This window comes from Rhamphochromis sp. 'chilingali' (assembly GCF_963969265.1).
Source record: "Rhamphochromis sp. 'chilingali' genome assembly, chromosome: 1".
NCBI classification, from domain to species: domain Eukaryota; kingdom Metazoa; phylum Chordata; class Actinopteri; order Cichliformes; family Cichlidae; genus Rhamphochromis; species Rhamphochromis sp. 'chilingali'.
Window position 1 is genome coordinate 71903001 of NC_137929.1, and position 17032 is coordinate 71920032.

General features: G+C 42.2%; 2 protein-coding genes and 1 pseudogene across 4 annotated transcripts in view; 2 read left to right on the top strand and 1 right to left on the bottom strand.

The window, feature by feature from the left end:
- Positions 1–17032, bottom strand: part of LOC308396853 (NACHT, LRR and PYD domains-containing protein 12-like) — a 227130-nt gene that overhangs the window by 153162 nt on the left and 56936 nt on the right. The gene's annotated exons all lie outside the window — the stretch shown is intronic.
- Positions 1534–17032, top strand: part of LOC308396731 (uncharacterized protein) — a 525219-nt gene continuing 509720 nt past the window's right edge. The window contains exons 1-2 of one of the 2 annotated variants that reach the window (XM_080882263.1): positions 1534–1825; positions 2556–3128. In XM_080882263.1, the coding sequence (XP_080738389.1) occupies positions 1566–1825; positions 2556–2826 (531 nt within the window). In that variant the 5' untranslated portion in view covers positions 1534–1565 and the 3' untranslated portion in view covers positions 2827–3128. Of the gene's footprint in view, positions 1826–2555; positions 3129–17032 lie in introns of those variants that run through there. The other variant, XM_080882264.1, reaches the window with a different exon arrangement.
- Positions 7531–10306, top strand: LOC308400568 (annotated as a pseudogene). Its single transcript has 2 exons — positions 7531–7598; positions 9882–10306. The product of its transcript is annotated as an uncharacterized misc_RNA (transcript).

Here is a 17032-nt window from a genome sequence, read left to right on the forward strand (position 1 = left end):
GTCATTACTGACTGAGTCCTTGCTGCCACTTTATTAGGTACAGCTTGCTAACACAGGCTCAGACCTGCTTTGCCTTCAGAGCTGCTTTAAATCTTCATGGCTCAGATTCAGCGAAGTGCTGGAAACATCCCTCAGAGTCATGTGATCAGTGACGTCAGCTTCAGCACTGACAGATAGAAAAGTGCATCCACATAAAAAGGATATATAATAGAAATCAGACGCTGATTTTCATCTTTTCAGACCTTTGTCTGGTGCTAATCCAGCTGTGTGTGTTTGTGATGACAGTAAATAAATGTCAGACTTACAGCTCCTGCTTTACTACATTAAAGTGATCAGATGAGTTCAGCACTTTGACATGGATGGTAGTGAAAGAAGGAAATGACAAATGTAGCACAGCAGCAGCGTTTAACACGTCTGAGCTGGAAACAGGAACTCTGCTATGATCATCATTCATATAACAACTTCCAGCTTCTTTTGCTGGGCTACAGTTTGGATGGATTTGCATTTAAAGATGCAAAGAGACTAAAATGGTTAGGGTCAGGAGGTCAAAGGTCAGAGCTCCTGTGGGTCTGAGGGCGGCCTCACGCTGGAGAAGGATGAAGGAGTCTGACCTGAGCCAGTGTTTGACATGAACACATCAGCACTGCTGTCAGTGAGCCTAACGACAGCCGTTAGCATCATTTCAGTGTTTCAGTCATAAAAACACTTCCTGTCACTGTGGTGGTTACAGTGACATCATGCAGTTTGTGCTTTGACCTCCAGAGGGCGACAAATCAGCACAGACAGAGAGCTCCATTCAAACTTTGCTGCCATCAGGAATAATTCTTCAAATATAATCATCAGTGTTTGAGCAGCTATGATATCAGGGACAATCTAGACATGTGTGACAATACTGAACATGTCACATGACACACCTCAAACATCATGTGATCCACTCTCAGTCTGCACTTTCATTCATGACTTCAACAGGTTGAAATGAGCTTTGAACAAACATCAGTTTAGTGCTGAAATATTCAAACGCTGCAGGATGAAGAACAACAAAGTGGGGACGGATGTTTGTGTTTCAAACAGGAAAACCGGAAGAAATAAATCACCTTTAGATAACCTGCCAGAGCTTTGGGAGTTTCCAAGATGCACTAGAATGCAGCACAGAGTGTGTTTGTTTCGGTGTCCTCAGATGCCTCTGTGGGTGTTTCCTTCCTGTTCAAACTTTAATTTCACTTTCCTGAAGTAAATGTTTGTGACTGACGCTGTGAAGGTAATGGAAGCAGTCTGTAATGTTTCCCTGGCTAACATCAGTATAACTTCTGCTTTTTCGTGATTGTGTGTTTGCTGGTTTCAATTATTATGGTGTGTTCACACCGAACGCGATGGACGCGAATAAAACGCCCCAAACGCCCCTAATTTGACGCGTGTACATTCGCGTCTCAACGCGTGTCCAAGAAAAATCCATCGCGCGTCAACCGGAAATGTGGGAGGAATGTGGGAGGGAGTTGTGCCAGACCGGTATCTTTGCAAGATGGCAGCTGTCGAGCTAGCGCTTGAAGAGAGAGTCTCCCTTCTCTATGTACTGTGGAGAGCAGAGCAGCAGCGTAAAAGACCTCCTCGCCGTACCTGGGTCCATCAGGTCCTCCAGAGGCGTGAGCAGTTTGGTGAGTTTCACCACTTGCTCCAGGAGCTGCGCCTGGATGACGGCCGATTCCAGAGATATCACCGTCGGCCAGTTTGAGGACCTGCTTTCCCTCGTCGGTCCCAGCATTGCCCGCCTAGACACCAACTACAGACGCTCAATCCCACCTGCAGAGCGCCTGTCCGTCTGCCTGAGGTTAGTAAAACTATTTAATACGGTAGTCCTTTATTGATATCTGTGCTAATATGCTAATCCATCCAGTTATACACTGCTAACATGGATGTGCTATGCTAACAGTGAATGCTGTCGGTGTTTGCTGATATCAAACTGTAGCATTAGGACCACTGAGTTAACCTTGTAGTGATACTCACTCCTTTTTATTTAGACCTGGTTTGATTCTGGGATAGTTGAATATTTGTATATAATCCCTGCAGCTGTCAGACTCTATAGCAGGCGTCACCAGCCTTTATTAAAACAGAGTTAGATAAAACTGTGAACAGTTTGGTTCATCTCTAGTTACATGGTTCTATCTTGATAAGCTGTCTTATCACAGATTAATTTTTCAAAAATATTAATGATTTAAGCAAGGAAAGGGCTACATGTCAACATACAACTCTTTATTTCTATTAATGTCTTACTTCATTCCTACCTGATTGACATGTTTAGGAATTATGAGTGATTGGCTCACTGTAGTGGCAAAAGTTGCTACCAATCAAATTATGATATGTTAAAGTTAAAACAAAACACAACTGTTTTAGATATTATCTAATATACATTTTGTAATTATCCTTATAATTACAAAATGTTTTATGTAAGATTTAAGTTTTGTGATTTAAATCTGACATCACAAAAGTATTTTGGAATTTGAATAATGTATTTTGTAACTGCAGTACTCATAATACTGATTTTGAACAATTTTGTCCAGGTTCCTTGTCACCGCGGACTCCTTCAGGACCATCGCGTTCAGTTTCAGAGTCGGTGTGTCCACGGTGAGCCAGATCACCCCCCAGGCAGCGACGTCCATCTGGGACTGTCTAGTGGACGACTTCATGGCTGTGCCTTCACCTGGAGACTGGCGGTCCATCACAGAGGGATTCCAGGAGCGCTGGAACTTTCCTCTGTGCTGTGCAGCTCTGGATGGGAAGCACGTCCAGACAAAGGCACCCCATATATCATATAGGAGACACACACATTGATATACACTAAATATTCATTTCATTTCTTTTTTGTGGTGCCCAAATTGATGCACCTGCTTGATTTTGTTTAAACAATTATTGCACACTTTCTGTAAATCCAGTAAACTTCTTTTCACTTCTCAAATATCACTGTGTGTGTCTCCTGTATGATATTTAACTGACATTTTTTATTGTAACAACCAACGATTTATACAGGAAAATAATGTCTATTAACAAGGTTGCCCAAACTTCTGCATCCCACTGTATCAGTATATTTTGTCATTAGTATAATATGAAATAAATTCTACATGTGTCAAGTTGTGTGCCAACATTTTCTGTGTAGTAGAACTGAGACATTAGTCATTATAAACATTTATTTGAAATAATATTAAAAGTCTCAAACAGAAAAAACATTAAACATAAATATAAAACATAAAGACTGGTGTGGCCTCTTCAGGGACTCCAGGGTGGCCAGCTCCACCGCCGATGGACCGTCCTGGGACCCGTCCCTCTTCTGCCTCGGAGCCGTCCTCCTCTGTGGGCCTGTAAAACAGCACAAAACACAAAGAAATGAGAAGGCTGCTACTAGATTTTAATTTCAACATTGAAAAAAAAAAAAAACAATAACAGGATATAATCAGATTGGTTGTAGATATTTAGTAAAGGTGATCACAAGGGAATCCCACCGACTAAAAAGGTATCAGTGCTTGCTGTACATACCTGTGGGTGCAGCAGCAGGAGCTCAGGGACTGGGGATGCTCTGCTGCAGAATCAGTTGGTTCTATCAATACAGTATTAAATGTTAACAGGTTGGATATAATAATCGTAGAGTAGACAGTGGTCCCTCATTTATTGCAGGGGTTCTCAGAATAACTAGCCCCTGGTCACAGTTCTCACAATTGATTCTCAAAGTGCAAACCTTTGTAGATTGCAAAACGTAAAAGTATTATTATGCCGCGGTTTGTCTTCATCTGCCCGCCACTTTCATGCGCCTTTTTCCCTCACGGTGCAGGTGTCTATTTCCGAATGAGGCTCATAGTTATGGGTGTTTTTGTGCTGTTTTTTCTATTGGACGCGATGGTTATCAAAACCAAACGTGATAAATTTGGCAAGCGCAGGAGACACGACACGGAGGAGATTTGTCAATCAGGCTGCAGAATGCAATGCTGTACTGTGCAATAAAAAATCAGCGAAAAAGCAAAGCAGTGACGGATGAACAGCGGGACCACTGTGTGCTGTTTATTAATAAACAATAAAATATATTCCTAAATGACAACATGCATAAAAGCGGAACGGTATTTGTACGTCAGTGGGAAAATAGCGGTGGCTTGCTAGCTTTTGTGCTGCTTCCCCGGGTCAGTGAAAACTTTCAAAAGAGAAATGAATGAACTTACCAGGTTGCCCGATCTCTTCACATATCTTCCTCCAAGCTCGGTCCTTTATATTCCTGTCTCAGTACTGAAAGCAGCTGGTGTTGTACAGCTCCGACTTGTTTGCTACCGCATTGATTAGCCTTCCCCTCCATTGAAGTATGAAAGGCTTTGGCTGGATCTGCCCCTTTGACCTAGGTAACAGCCACGTCACCAGGCTCCTGATTGGTTGTCGCGGCGCGATTTGACGCTGGAGTTCAGATTTTTCCAACTCGAGCGGTAGACGCGAAACGCGCGTATGCACAAAATGCAACACAAAAACTCACGCGCGTGGTTTTATTCGCGAGTCAAACGCGCCAGACGCGCTACACTGACGCGCGTTTCACGCGTTTTGGCGTTTTCGCGAAGCAAATCTGCTTCCGAATTTTCGCGGGACCCGCAATCGCGCGTCATCGCGCCTTTCCATTGACTTTACATGTAAACCTGACGCTCTATTCGCGTCCATCGCGTTCGGTGTGAACACACCGTTATTTCCACTGTAGACTATCTATAGCGTGTATATAAAAGATGGCGGCAGAGACCGGGTTCATACATTTGTTTGTGTTGAAGTCTGAAGTTTTGTCTTCAGTTCCTGGAAGTTTCTGCTGCTGTTTACAGAAACATTTAATGTCCAGGATGTTTGTAGTTTGAAGGAAAAAAGACTCCATGATGAGTCAGTTATGATATTTTCAGTGATGATCTGTAGAAAAGTAACAGTGAAGACTTTTTCAGTTCTCAGTGCAGGGTGGAGTTTGTGGTTCTGCATGTGGGTCAGTTTGTAGATGGAGGCAGCAGCTCTGTTCATTTTGGGACTGATGTAAAAATGCTTGCTGATGTTTCCTGTTGTCTAAAAGTTGATGCTGCTCACAGATAAATGAGTGTTTTCAGCCTTTGATCAGTTTTTGCTGCCAGAACTTCCCTGATGTGATGGATGTGCAACTGGGAACATCTGGAGTTAGTGTTGAAATGTTGACAACACGATCAGCAGCTTGAACAGCAGATTTCCTCTCAGTGTTTGAGGATTCAGAGCCTTTTGTAGACTTCTGATCACTTCCTGTTAGAAATGTTCGACTCTAAAACTCTGAAATGATGCTGCTGACTTCAGAGAGGGTTCAGCCTTCACAGTGAAATAAAAGTAAACGTTCCTGTGCAGTGAGCTCCCTCAGACATTTGATGCACTCAGACAAACAGCAGCTTCACTGCATTTAGTTCATGTTTGTCTGTTTGGACACAATCACTGCTGTGTTTTAGTGTCTCTGCTGGAACTGCACAAAACTCCTTCATTCACCATCCCAACACTGAGAGGATGGGAGACACACAGAGTCACATATTTCACGTTCTACCTCTGGTAGAAATCTACACAGCCATCGCCCTGTACAAGCCCATCAGACTGTTGTGATTTCACAACCAAAAGTGTCATGCGTAACCAAAAGGGGTTCAGTTTAAATGGTGGGTCTGTGCCTCCTCCCACTGACCTCAGAGGGGAGAAAAAAATGGCACTTTTGTTTTTAAATGCAATTGCATCAAAAATACTTGTTTGCTATTACAACGCTAACTTTAGCGGACATTAAAATGTGCCCAAAGACGCATTTTTGCATTTAAATGTCCTAAAACAGTGAGCGGTGACTGGGCGGACTGCCAGCATTCTAGCCACTAGACAGACGTGTTTCTATCAAACAATGACATCAGAATAAAGTAATCTTTACAAAAAGCAGACGGGGTAATGAACTACACCTGTATTTCTATTTTGTTAAATGCACGAGGAGAAAACCTGATAAATACGAGCAGTAAGGCTTGTTTGTGTGTAACGCATCACATTACATTACAAAATTTGTCACCTTTAATAGGAAAACACATTTTTGGTGGTGTTTTATTCGAGAGAGGTGAATACTAAACCGATATACTGTGAATTGTGTGAATTGTCTAATATATTGCACCTCATCCTAGTCTGTGTGACATCAGCACACATAGCAACAGCTTAGCAACCACACTTCCTGTTTTTAACATCGCTGCGACCACAGGATGTTGACAAGCTTGATGAAATTAGAAACTACTTCCTGTTCTAACACAGGCAGATGTGCAGAGACAGTTCTCAGCTCTGTGGGTCTGCAGGTTTCCATCTGAATGGTCTCCGATGCACACATCAACATCAGCTGTGTGCAGCTCAGTTCCAGCACAAATCTGCCGCTCCATAGTTCACGGTAACGGACTCACAGCTGGCCCAACGAGGCCGAGCGTGTCCGCCATGACCTGTTAGTGCGTGATCAGAGTCCAGGAATCAGACGAAACACACTGAATGCGGCCTGAGCTATTCCACAGTAACTGTTACTTAGTGTAGCCAGATGGGTTACTCTTCACTGCTCTCCTCCCTCTCTGCTGTTCAGCTTGTGTTGAGTGAGCTGTGCTTTCATTTAGCTCCCGATCATAATGTCCTGCATTCAGTGATTTGCAATTAATATTAATGGAATACGCTGCTTGCAAACATAATCAGCCCTTTGCACATTTGCAAACTTAATCCAACTGGATAAACACCACAATGTTACCTTCAAAGCAACCTTATAGTTGGACGACCTATAAGAATAATTCAGAGTGAATAATCACCAGTTTTAGTGTGGAGCCTTTAGCTATCAAATATGAGCTTGAACAATAAAGACAGCCCACAGGGGCGAGAGGGGGATTTGCTTTAAATATCTTAGTGACCAATCAAAAAGAAATAAACCAAAACGTGTCAGAGTAAAAAAACATTTTTCTCGAATCTCCAGAAAAAAAATGAGGTAGTATTTTTTCCTGGAAAGGGAAAAAAATCTCTCTACAAATCTCCTTTAGTTCATGAACAGATGTTCTGCTTCACTTTCAGGGTACAAACCGAGGATTGTTTGGTCTCAGTCAGACTGCAAGGACTGCACACGAACACTGGTGACCGATCACCTGAATTCATCTCATCACTGTGAGTCTGAGCTTGTTTATTCGACTGAAACACAGACAAAGATGTTCCTTTCTCTGACGTGTTCAGAATCTGTTTGTCATCGTTTCGTTCGGAGCGCTCGCTGTGGAAACGTGAGTCACAGCTGCTCACACACACGGTGCTCCATGTTCAAACTGTTTTTTAATAAATAATAAAGCTGCAGAGCCTTTTGAAGGAAACTTTTTAGGTAAAGTCTCTCTTATTGGAAAAGTCCCACAGGGTGGAGCACTGGGGCTGTAACAGTGGACGACATGATGGTGTTTGTATCACGTTTACTGTCTTACAAACAGAGATGCTCCCACAGACAGGAACACGTTCTTCTCTCTCTTTGTTCTTTAGTTTGCGGACACCATGGGCGCTCGGCAGTCCGTCATTCATATTACGAACAAGACTGAGGGCTACACCCTTCAAAACCCCAGGTGACCACACTTCTTACTGTGACTGAGATGCTGCCTGCACATCACCTGACACCTCACTGATATCACTAATAAAAGTAACAGAAGGAATCAGGTACTCTTAGTACCATTGATGTTAAGTTAGACTCTTTTTCTCCAATTGATCTTTCTGAGTTAACTTCAATAATTACTTCCTCCAAACCATCAACGTGTCTTTTAGACCCCATTCCTACAAAACTGCTCAAAGAAGTCCTGCCATTAATTAATTCTTCGATCTTAAATATGATCAACCTATCTCTAATAATCGGCTATGTACCACAGGCCTTCAAGCTGGCTGTAGTTAAACCTTTACTTAAAAAGCCATCTCTAGACCCAGCAGTCTAAGCTAATTATAGGCCAATCTCCAACCTTCCTTTCATATCAAACATCCTTGAAAGAGTAGTTGTCAAACAGCTAACAGATCATCTGCAGAGGTTTATTTGAAGAGTTTCAGTCAGGTTTCAGAGCTCATCACAGCACAGAAACAGCTTTAGTGAAGGTTACAAATGATCTTCTTATGGCCTCTGACAGTGGACTCATCTCTGTGCTTGTCCTGCTAGACCTCAGTGCAGCGTTCGATACTGTCGACCATAATATCCTATTAGAGCGATTAGAACATGCTGTAGGTATTACAGGTACTGTGCTGCAGTGGTTTGTATCATATCTATCTAATAGACTCCAGTTTGTGCATGTAAATGGAGAGTCCTCTTCACACACTGAGGTCAGTTATGGAGTTCCACAGGGTTCAGTGCTAGGACCAATTCTGTTTACATTATACATGCTTCCCTTAGGCAGCATCATTAGAAGACATAGCATACATTTTCACTGCTACGCTGATGACACCCAGCTCTATCTGTCCATGAAGCCAGATAACACACACCAATGAGTTAAACTGCAGGAATGTCTTAAAGACATAAAGACCTGGATGGCCGCTAACTTTCTGCTTCTTAATTCAGATCAAACTGAGGTTATTGTACTCGGCCCTGAAAAGCTTAGAAATATGGTATCTAACCAGATTCTTACTCTGGATGGCATTACCTTGGCCTCCAGTAACGCTGTGAGGAACCTTGGAGTCATTTTTGACCAGGACATGTCCTTCAAAGCACATATTAAACAAATATGTAAGACTGCTTTCTTCCATTTGTGCAACATCTCTAAAGTTAGAAATATCCTGTCTCAGAGTGACGCTGAAAAACTAGTTCATGCATTTATTACTTCCAGGCTGGACGACTGTAATTCATTATTATCAGGATGTCCTAAAAACTCCCTGAAAAGCCTTCAGCTAATCCAAAATGCTGCAGCAAGAGTCCTGACATGGACTAGAAAGAGAGAGCAGATTTCTCCTGTTTTGGCTTCCCTTCATTGGCTTCCTGTTAAATCAAGAATTGAATTCAAAATCCTGCTCCTTACATACAAGGTCTTAAATAATCAGGCCCCATCTTATCTTAATGACCTTGTAGTACCATATCACCCTATTAGAGCACTTCGCTCTCGCTCTGCAGGCCTACTTGTTGTTCCTAGAGTATTTAAAAGTAGAATGGGAGGCAGAGCCTTCAGTTTTCAGGCCCCTCTTCTGTGGAACCAGCTTCCAGTTTGGATTCGGGAGACAGACACTATCTCTACTTTCAAGATTAGGCTTTAAACTTTCCTTTTTGCTAAAGCATATAGTTAGGGCTGGACCAGGTGACCCTGGATCCTCCCTTAGTTATGCTGCAATAGATGTAGGCTGCCGGGGGATTCCCATGATGCATTGAGTTTTTCCTTTCCAGTCACCTTTCTCACTCACTATGTGTTCACAGACCTCTCTGCATTGAATCATATCTGTTATTAACCTCTGTCTCTCTTCCACAGCATGTCTTTATCCTGTCTTCCTTCTCTCACCCCAACCAATCACAGCAGATGGCCCCGCCCCTCCCTGAGCCTGGTTCTGCCGGAGGTTTCTTCCTGTTAAAAGGGAGTTTTTCCTTCCCACTGTCGCCAAAGTGCTTGCTCATAGGGGGTCATATGATTGTTGGGTTTTTCTCTGTATCTATGAAGCGCCTTGAGGCGACTTTTGTTGTGATTTGGCGCTATATAAATAATATTGAATTGAATTGAATAGACGAGCAGTAAATTTCTTCTGAACACTGACATGATGTTGTCATCTCAGCAGCAATAGCCCTGTCCATGTTTCTTTCTCTAAACAAACTCATCCACCTGACTCATTATGAGAGTTCGGGTCCTGTTGGAATAAGAATATTAATTCATATTTTTCTTTTTCCTCACTAGTCTGCATCTTGTTAGCGGACTCTGCCAAATCCCTTTGCCAACAAAACTTGGGCCTTCTGAATGTGGCAGCGCTCTGTTCTCTAAGACTGGCGGCACAGCGCGAGGATCTGTTGGAGTCTTCACCTACGATCTCTACGATACAGCTGCAGACAGCTGATAAGAAAATAGCCGTCCTGTTCTCGGTTCCTTTTGACTACGGCGTGTACTCTAACTGGTGCGCCGTCGGAGTCTTTGACGGGGAAACAAACAGTGATAGTGCTCTTTATGATAAGATGTATCGCACTCCTGAGAGAGGGTTTGTCAGAGGAAAAGCTGATGGCTATGATCTGACTCACACAGATTTTAATGTCACCATTAAATCCAGCATGACAAACTTCAGCGTTGCAACGCTGAAAGTTGAAGTACACAATAAAGTAATTGAATAAAAATAAAGTAATTATGCAAATATGAGCTCTGATTGTTTTTGGGGCAGATCTTGAGGAAAGGCCTGATCACCCTTCATTAGTATTATTTTTACTTATCAGGATAAACAGATATAAACTTGAGTTAACCCAGGGTTTCCCCATCTTCCACAGAAAACGGTCCTTACAACACAACAGACATTAGGAATAAAAAAGGAGTATAAAAGAAATACCAGTAAAATACAATCCTGTCGTAAAAGCGATCAACGCTCAGTATGGCTGTTTATTTCACAGGTGTGGTTGGTTGAACAGGTATCGAGGTGTGTTTCATGTTTGTGGCAGTGGAACAGACTCATCAGCAGAGCAGAATCATTTTCTGATCACATGAACACATTTCACCCAGCAGATAATCAATATGTCACTGAAAGCACGCTTTAAAAGACATAACCTGCTCCTGACAGTTTGAGTTTATGTTCTCTCAGCTGCAGCTGTTTGCGATTGTGAACCAGCTCCGTAGGACAGAAAACTCAGGGTTAACCCTGAAGTAACCCGAATGAGCAAAATTCCCTGGAGTTAAAAGTTGTTTAAAAATAAAGTTTTAACATCGAATCATTAAAGATCAGCTGAGCAGGTAACACATGCTTGCGTGGATGGGATGTACTGAGTTGGATTATTGATGAAATCAGACTGAAACGCTCCACCAAGTGAAAATCATCACTAACCTTTGAGGAAGGAAGATTTCAAGGATTTAATAATCTTTTGTTGGTTCTGTGTGTTCAGGTTACGTTTCGCCTGTCTCGTCGGGTGTGGTTTCTTCCAGGTGTGTTCCCCTCCTGTTTCCATTCCCTGATTACTTCCTGTGTATTTAAGCCCTGTGTTTTCCTGTGCTCCCTGTTGCATCGTACTCTGAGTGTTTTCGGGTTTAGTCCTGCATTTTGGGTCCTTTCTCCCTGACGAAATACTAATTTGATGTTTCCTGTGCATTAATTTCAACATGTGATTCTTTGTTTTCTGAGCCCTAAACCAATAAATCAATTAGACTTTACTTTAACTTGCCCCTGTGCTTTATTCACTGACATCGCATCTACTTCATTGATCTGGTTTCAGTTTGGGAAAAATGTGTGAGGTTATACACATTGTTGTACATGATTGCTACCACTTTGCCCTCCTGGTCAGCTGACAGTAACATTTATTTATTAGCAAATATCTTGATAAAATGGAAACCAGAGCTCATGTGTAAAAAGGGCCACGACGTCGCACATAAACTTCAGTTTTTGCAGGTTTGACCAAATCTCAGCAAGCAGGTCCAGTTGGTGACTTAAAGAAACTGAGGAAGACTGAAGGATGATTTCCTGAGAAAAACTACAAAACCATAGATATTCTCTTCATTCTGGGGCGTCTGTATCCAGTAAGGGTCCTAAGGTTCGACCCTTGCTAAGCGAGCCCGCCGCAGACATGAGCGAGACAGATAATGTTCCTCATAAATTAAAGGACACTTATCCTCAAAGCCATTAAGGGTTAACTGAAATATTCCATCGTATTCAAAAATTAATTAAAAATCCTTCTTTAGTTGATGTTGTTATGGAAAATTTAACAATAACCTGCAACACAGTCAGTGAGCTTGATTTGTGGGTTTAATAAACACACGGCAATGTGGAGAGAGCATCCCAGTGAAACACCAGGACCATCTCTGTGGCCACCGCCCTCACATCTTCTATACAGACACACAGACAAAGAACATCCACAGACTCTCACATGTTGGTATAGCCCCCCCCTCTCACAGGGGGCTATACCCCCTCCCTCACAGAGAGAATTATGACCTTGTTTTCTGCTTGGCCGTCACCTAAAGAGTTACATCCCTGATAAGCAGGAGTCCCACTATCTGTTTAACGTCTCCCATTACAACGGCCTCCCTGTGGTAACTTTCCACGTGCATGTAAACTAGTGACAGGAGTGCTCTCACTATGGTAAAGTGAGAAAGTGATATTACTGTAACTAATGTGATGTGATTAAATATGTGATTAATACATGAGAAAAGAAATCCGCCACCACACTCCACCCTTTGTGATGCCACAATTAAGAATCACATAAAAACATGGAGATTTCTTTTCTAACTACTGAACATCAGCACAATTACATACTCAAAGAAATTCCATAATGTGCATCCTCCCTATAGTCAGAAGGAAAAAAACAAATTCACACTTTATGGTCATCTTCGCTCCATCTGAGTCTCCACCCTTTGTTTGAAGGATGGCAGATACCATAAAAGAAAACACAATATGAGACCATATACAAAATGAAACAGCCTCTGTTGTTCATCTGCAAAGAAAACTTTACCCTTAGTTACATCAAGCTGCTCTTTCATAAGAACCTGTTGTTTAGATATGTTGTTGTTTGCTTTGCCCTGTCCAGATGTTTGCCATAAAGGACAGTGACTATATCTGTACCTAAGTGAATACCACAAACCTAAACTAACTTCAAAGTTAGTGCTTCCCAAAGTCTGGGGTAAAACCCAGAAGTAGCCATGAATTTCCACACAGCCAACATATATCAAACACTTCTGAGCTACATTTACAACAGAGAGATCGATCTTTCCTCTCTATCAGTCAGTACATTGTGCTGTACTCGTTACTACTGTAGACCCATTTACACAGTGTAAACCCTCTCAAAGGCATTTACAATTATCTTTACTGTCCCCACAGCAGTGATTGGGGAAACCAAAACCACCACATTTAACTCTAGAAGAACAGCCGCATTCTTTAGGTGCTTCCAGCATGTTTGAGACCTATCAAAATCAATCGTTGAAATGTGATGAACCCAAAATCCTACTTTACAGTGTCAAACAACATGTCAGAGCTGAGTACACATGTCAAAAGAACTCACAACTATTGTTACTTTACTCAGACAATGAGGGCCTAATGCACGTACGCATCAGGAACTGACATGCTAGATAATCAGTCTACCTACCCTACAAAATGCGCACAAGTTGCTGTAAAACGTGCATGCTATAATTACTCCAATCACTTCTACTCAGGCTCAGAGTTTGTGATGTTCGGAGAGTTATGTGAATGCATATCATTTATAAAATGATTATTAACGTCACACCAACGACCTCCTTAACCTAAAAACATACTAAGCTTTCCAGGGAAACTGATTGGTTGTTTAAGCAGGTGTTATCTGCATTCATTCGCTGATCCCTGACACAGAGTCTGCTCTGCAGTCGCTGAGTTGGAGCTTGGCACGAGTGTTTCCTAGTTCTCGCTGGGTCTCTGAAGACTTCTGATCAGCACCCAGTCTCAATCTCAGTCTGGAGATTCCACCCTTGGGATGATTTCTTCCAGCAATACTCTGGCTGCTGCCAGTGGCGTGTCTAGAAATGTTTGTTGGGGGGGGCCAGGTAGGGGCACAGATTTGGAGAAGGGTGGCAGATGTAATTGGCAGATAATGTTAAAAACAAATCTACCAACCGTTAACCATAATTAAATAACCCTGTAAACCTAATAACCGAATGCACTTTTAACTCTTATTAGAATGAGATTTTAACCACTACGGTGCAAAGTTTTTAGATACTGCGTTGATAAAGTACAAGAGATACAATCAGTCAGTGTTTATTCAGCAGTCAAGGACAGCAGTATTTGCATAGTAGTTTTACTGACATGTAGTGCACATATGTTTTGGGCAAAAACAGTTTTGAATATTAAAATATGAACATTTGTAACAAACAATTGTCAAATTAGCCAATGCAAAACTTTATCTGCCTGTTAAAAAAAGAAGATAATCTTCTCACAAACTGGTGTTTGATTTTGAAACAGGAAAAAAGTGGGGAAACAACTGAAAAGACTAACATTTGAATAAAACCTGAAAGCAAGTAAATACTTTCTATGCTGCCTTATGGTAAACTTTGGTAATATTGATAAAGAACAACACTGGCTGATGATGAAATACATTCAGCTGGCATGGTGACACTGCCAGTATAACCTGCAGGGCTGGACTGGGACAGAAAATCGGGCATTTTGACTACAGACCGACCCCCCAGGTATTAAAGCCATAAAGACTTTGAATGAAAATAAACTCCACCTAAACTTGGTTCATATCTGACCCAGATAGACTGCAGCTCATAACTTCTTACCTGAAGTTCAGTTCACCTGACACTCGGACTGGCGGCTGCTTCGGGTCTCTGCTCCTCCTGCCTCCCCTTCCCTCATCCACCTGTTGCCTCTGTGGAAGCTCCGCCATAGCCACCACCAAACAACTGACTTATTTTTACACATCTGCCTGCATCTGGCGAATCCACCACCTCTCATTGTTCATGCCGTTACAAAAAAAAATAAATAAAATAAGTCATCAGCACACCGGGCAAATGCCCGGTGTGCTGATGGCCTGTCCAGCTATCTTAACCTGTTAATCTTTCGCCTAAAAACTGTTTCCTGCGGTGCCTCTTTCATGCTTGGCTCTCCTACCTTTGCTAACGTGATGCTCATAGTGCAGAAGCCAATGCTGCATTCACTTACCCTCGGATATCTGAGCTTCACTGTGAAAACATAATCGAACATTTGACATTTCATTGAATTTTATTGTTTTAGCTTCGGGGTGGCACCTGGGGTGGCCAGTCTGGTTGTGGGGGTGGCCTGTGCCCCCCCAGGCCACCCCGCTGGACACGCCACTGGCTGCTGCACCTGTATCTCCTTACTAGAAGGAAAAACTTCTAACCATTTGGAAAATATATCAACCATCATCAAACCACATTTTCCTTTCAGTTCAGTGAAGTTTACTTATAGATCATCAAAAGCTTATCTGAACATGGACTTACGCCCTGTAGAGGTTTAATACCTGCAATGAACTGTTATCCCACAAATCCCAGTAAAAAGCCATGGACAAAATCATCATGGAAAACAATAAAAGTATTGTTTCATGTTAAACCTGGAATTCCTCCTTTTGACACATGGTCCCTCCCATGAGTCAACTCATCAGAACTAGGAGAATAACAAAAGAAAAGGTTAATTAGATCATTTCTCAGACAACATCAGGGCTTCTCCTCCAGCCCTGTAAACCCCGTGTTAGAGAATAAAATTAGTATTCACGTCATGTTAAGTTGGTCTAACTCTTTGCTCTGCCTGGAGTTTGCATCCACACAGACAATTACATAGAAAGCAAAATGGGTGAGTAAATACAAACTTCACACTTGCAAACAGCTGTAGGGTCATAGGAGCAATAAGGCATCCCACACCACAGACACAAGTGTGCCATGTGCAGTTTATTTCCCCAGATAATTAAAAACACTATTGTTGCCATAATTTACCCAAATCATGAATCACCCCATGTGTTTAATCAAAACTATCGTAACCTTTTCTTAAGTAATGTCACTCACGTGCTTTCACACTATGAGCTCAACAGTGATATGATAATGAGCCCAACAGTAAGATGTTCTGTAGTCACTGCACAACCTGTTTCATTTCACTTATGTCTGTTTGTGTCTGTGCCGAATCCTCCACGAGCACTCTTAGAGAGAAACAAACATTAGCAAAACATATGAAGCACCCTGGAGGTTTTTCCTGGATCAACAGATTCCAGAGGTGCTGCAAAAAGATCATAAAGTTAACGCTCTGCTGTAAAAGAGGTAATACTGGTTTCAAACATGTTTGACACTGTATTCACATGTTCTCCAACATTTTCTCAACAACATAGTGTAATTGCATAACCAATGTATAACCTGTAATCACAGTTGCCTTCACACATAAACCCAGTAATCCTGTGAGAAAAAACATTAACCAGTTGTGTGTCCTGCTATAAATCACATGATCAGATCACATGATGAACTCTCTGCTGTAGAAAAGAGAATGTAAATGTTAGCGCCACGCAGGTGTATACACACTTTCTCACAGTGACCTCTGCATTTGGCAATACTAGGTCATAATAACACTCCGCTGGTAAATTCACAGACACAGAAAGTGGCATTTAAAAGGTTAAATGAGCACACAACCTGGGATGTTGCTGTCATCTTTCCACTCCTTTAAAAACAGAGAAACACACATAGATGCATCCACCCTGTCGTCATGTGGAGGTGCAACCTCACTACTTTTAGCATTTATCCACCTCAATCAAATCTATGGTCAGAGCTTTGTGACTTCCTGCACATGGCGGGCCCAATTCATGCATTCGTCTGTGTTTTGATTAAAATTTTGTTTCCTCATGAAGTCAGCAGTGGCTGGGTGAAAGCCGTTCATCAGAGCATGGCTTAACTGCTGCTGATGTGGGCTGGCCTTCTCTGCACGCTCTTCAAGGCCGCTATGTTTTCTGCCAACTTCTAACATTTGACATTTTCCAACAATACAGTGTGTTACCATAAGCAACAAGCATCCAGTAAAAACAGTTTCTTTCACACAAAATCAGTAAAACAGAAAAGTAGCAGCTTAAGGGTTAAGTCTGCCCACACTCATGTAAACATGAAGTCTCTCCTCTTCTGGGCCCTGTGCTTCGTACGTCGCTCACTACATCCAAGATCAAATGAAACATCCAAGACCAAATCATCGCGCTAACCGTGAGCTCGCTAATCCGGTTCCCCGAACACACCTGCTGTTGACGATTAGTACAGCTGGACGCAGTAATGTGAGTTCACTGGGTGTCGTAAAAGGGGCTACGCATCGATAGTGGAAACATTGATCGGCAACCCTCTGATTGGTCGGCGAAAATGTCGACGGAGCGCGCTCGGCTCGGTATTTTTCGGCAGCAGAGCAAGAACTCTTGAGTGAG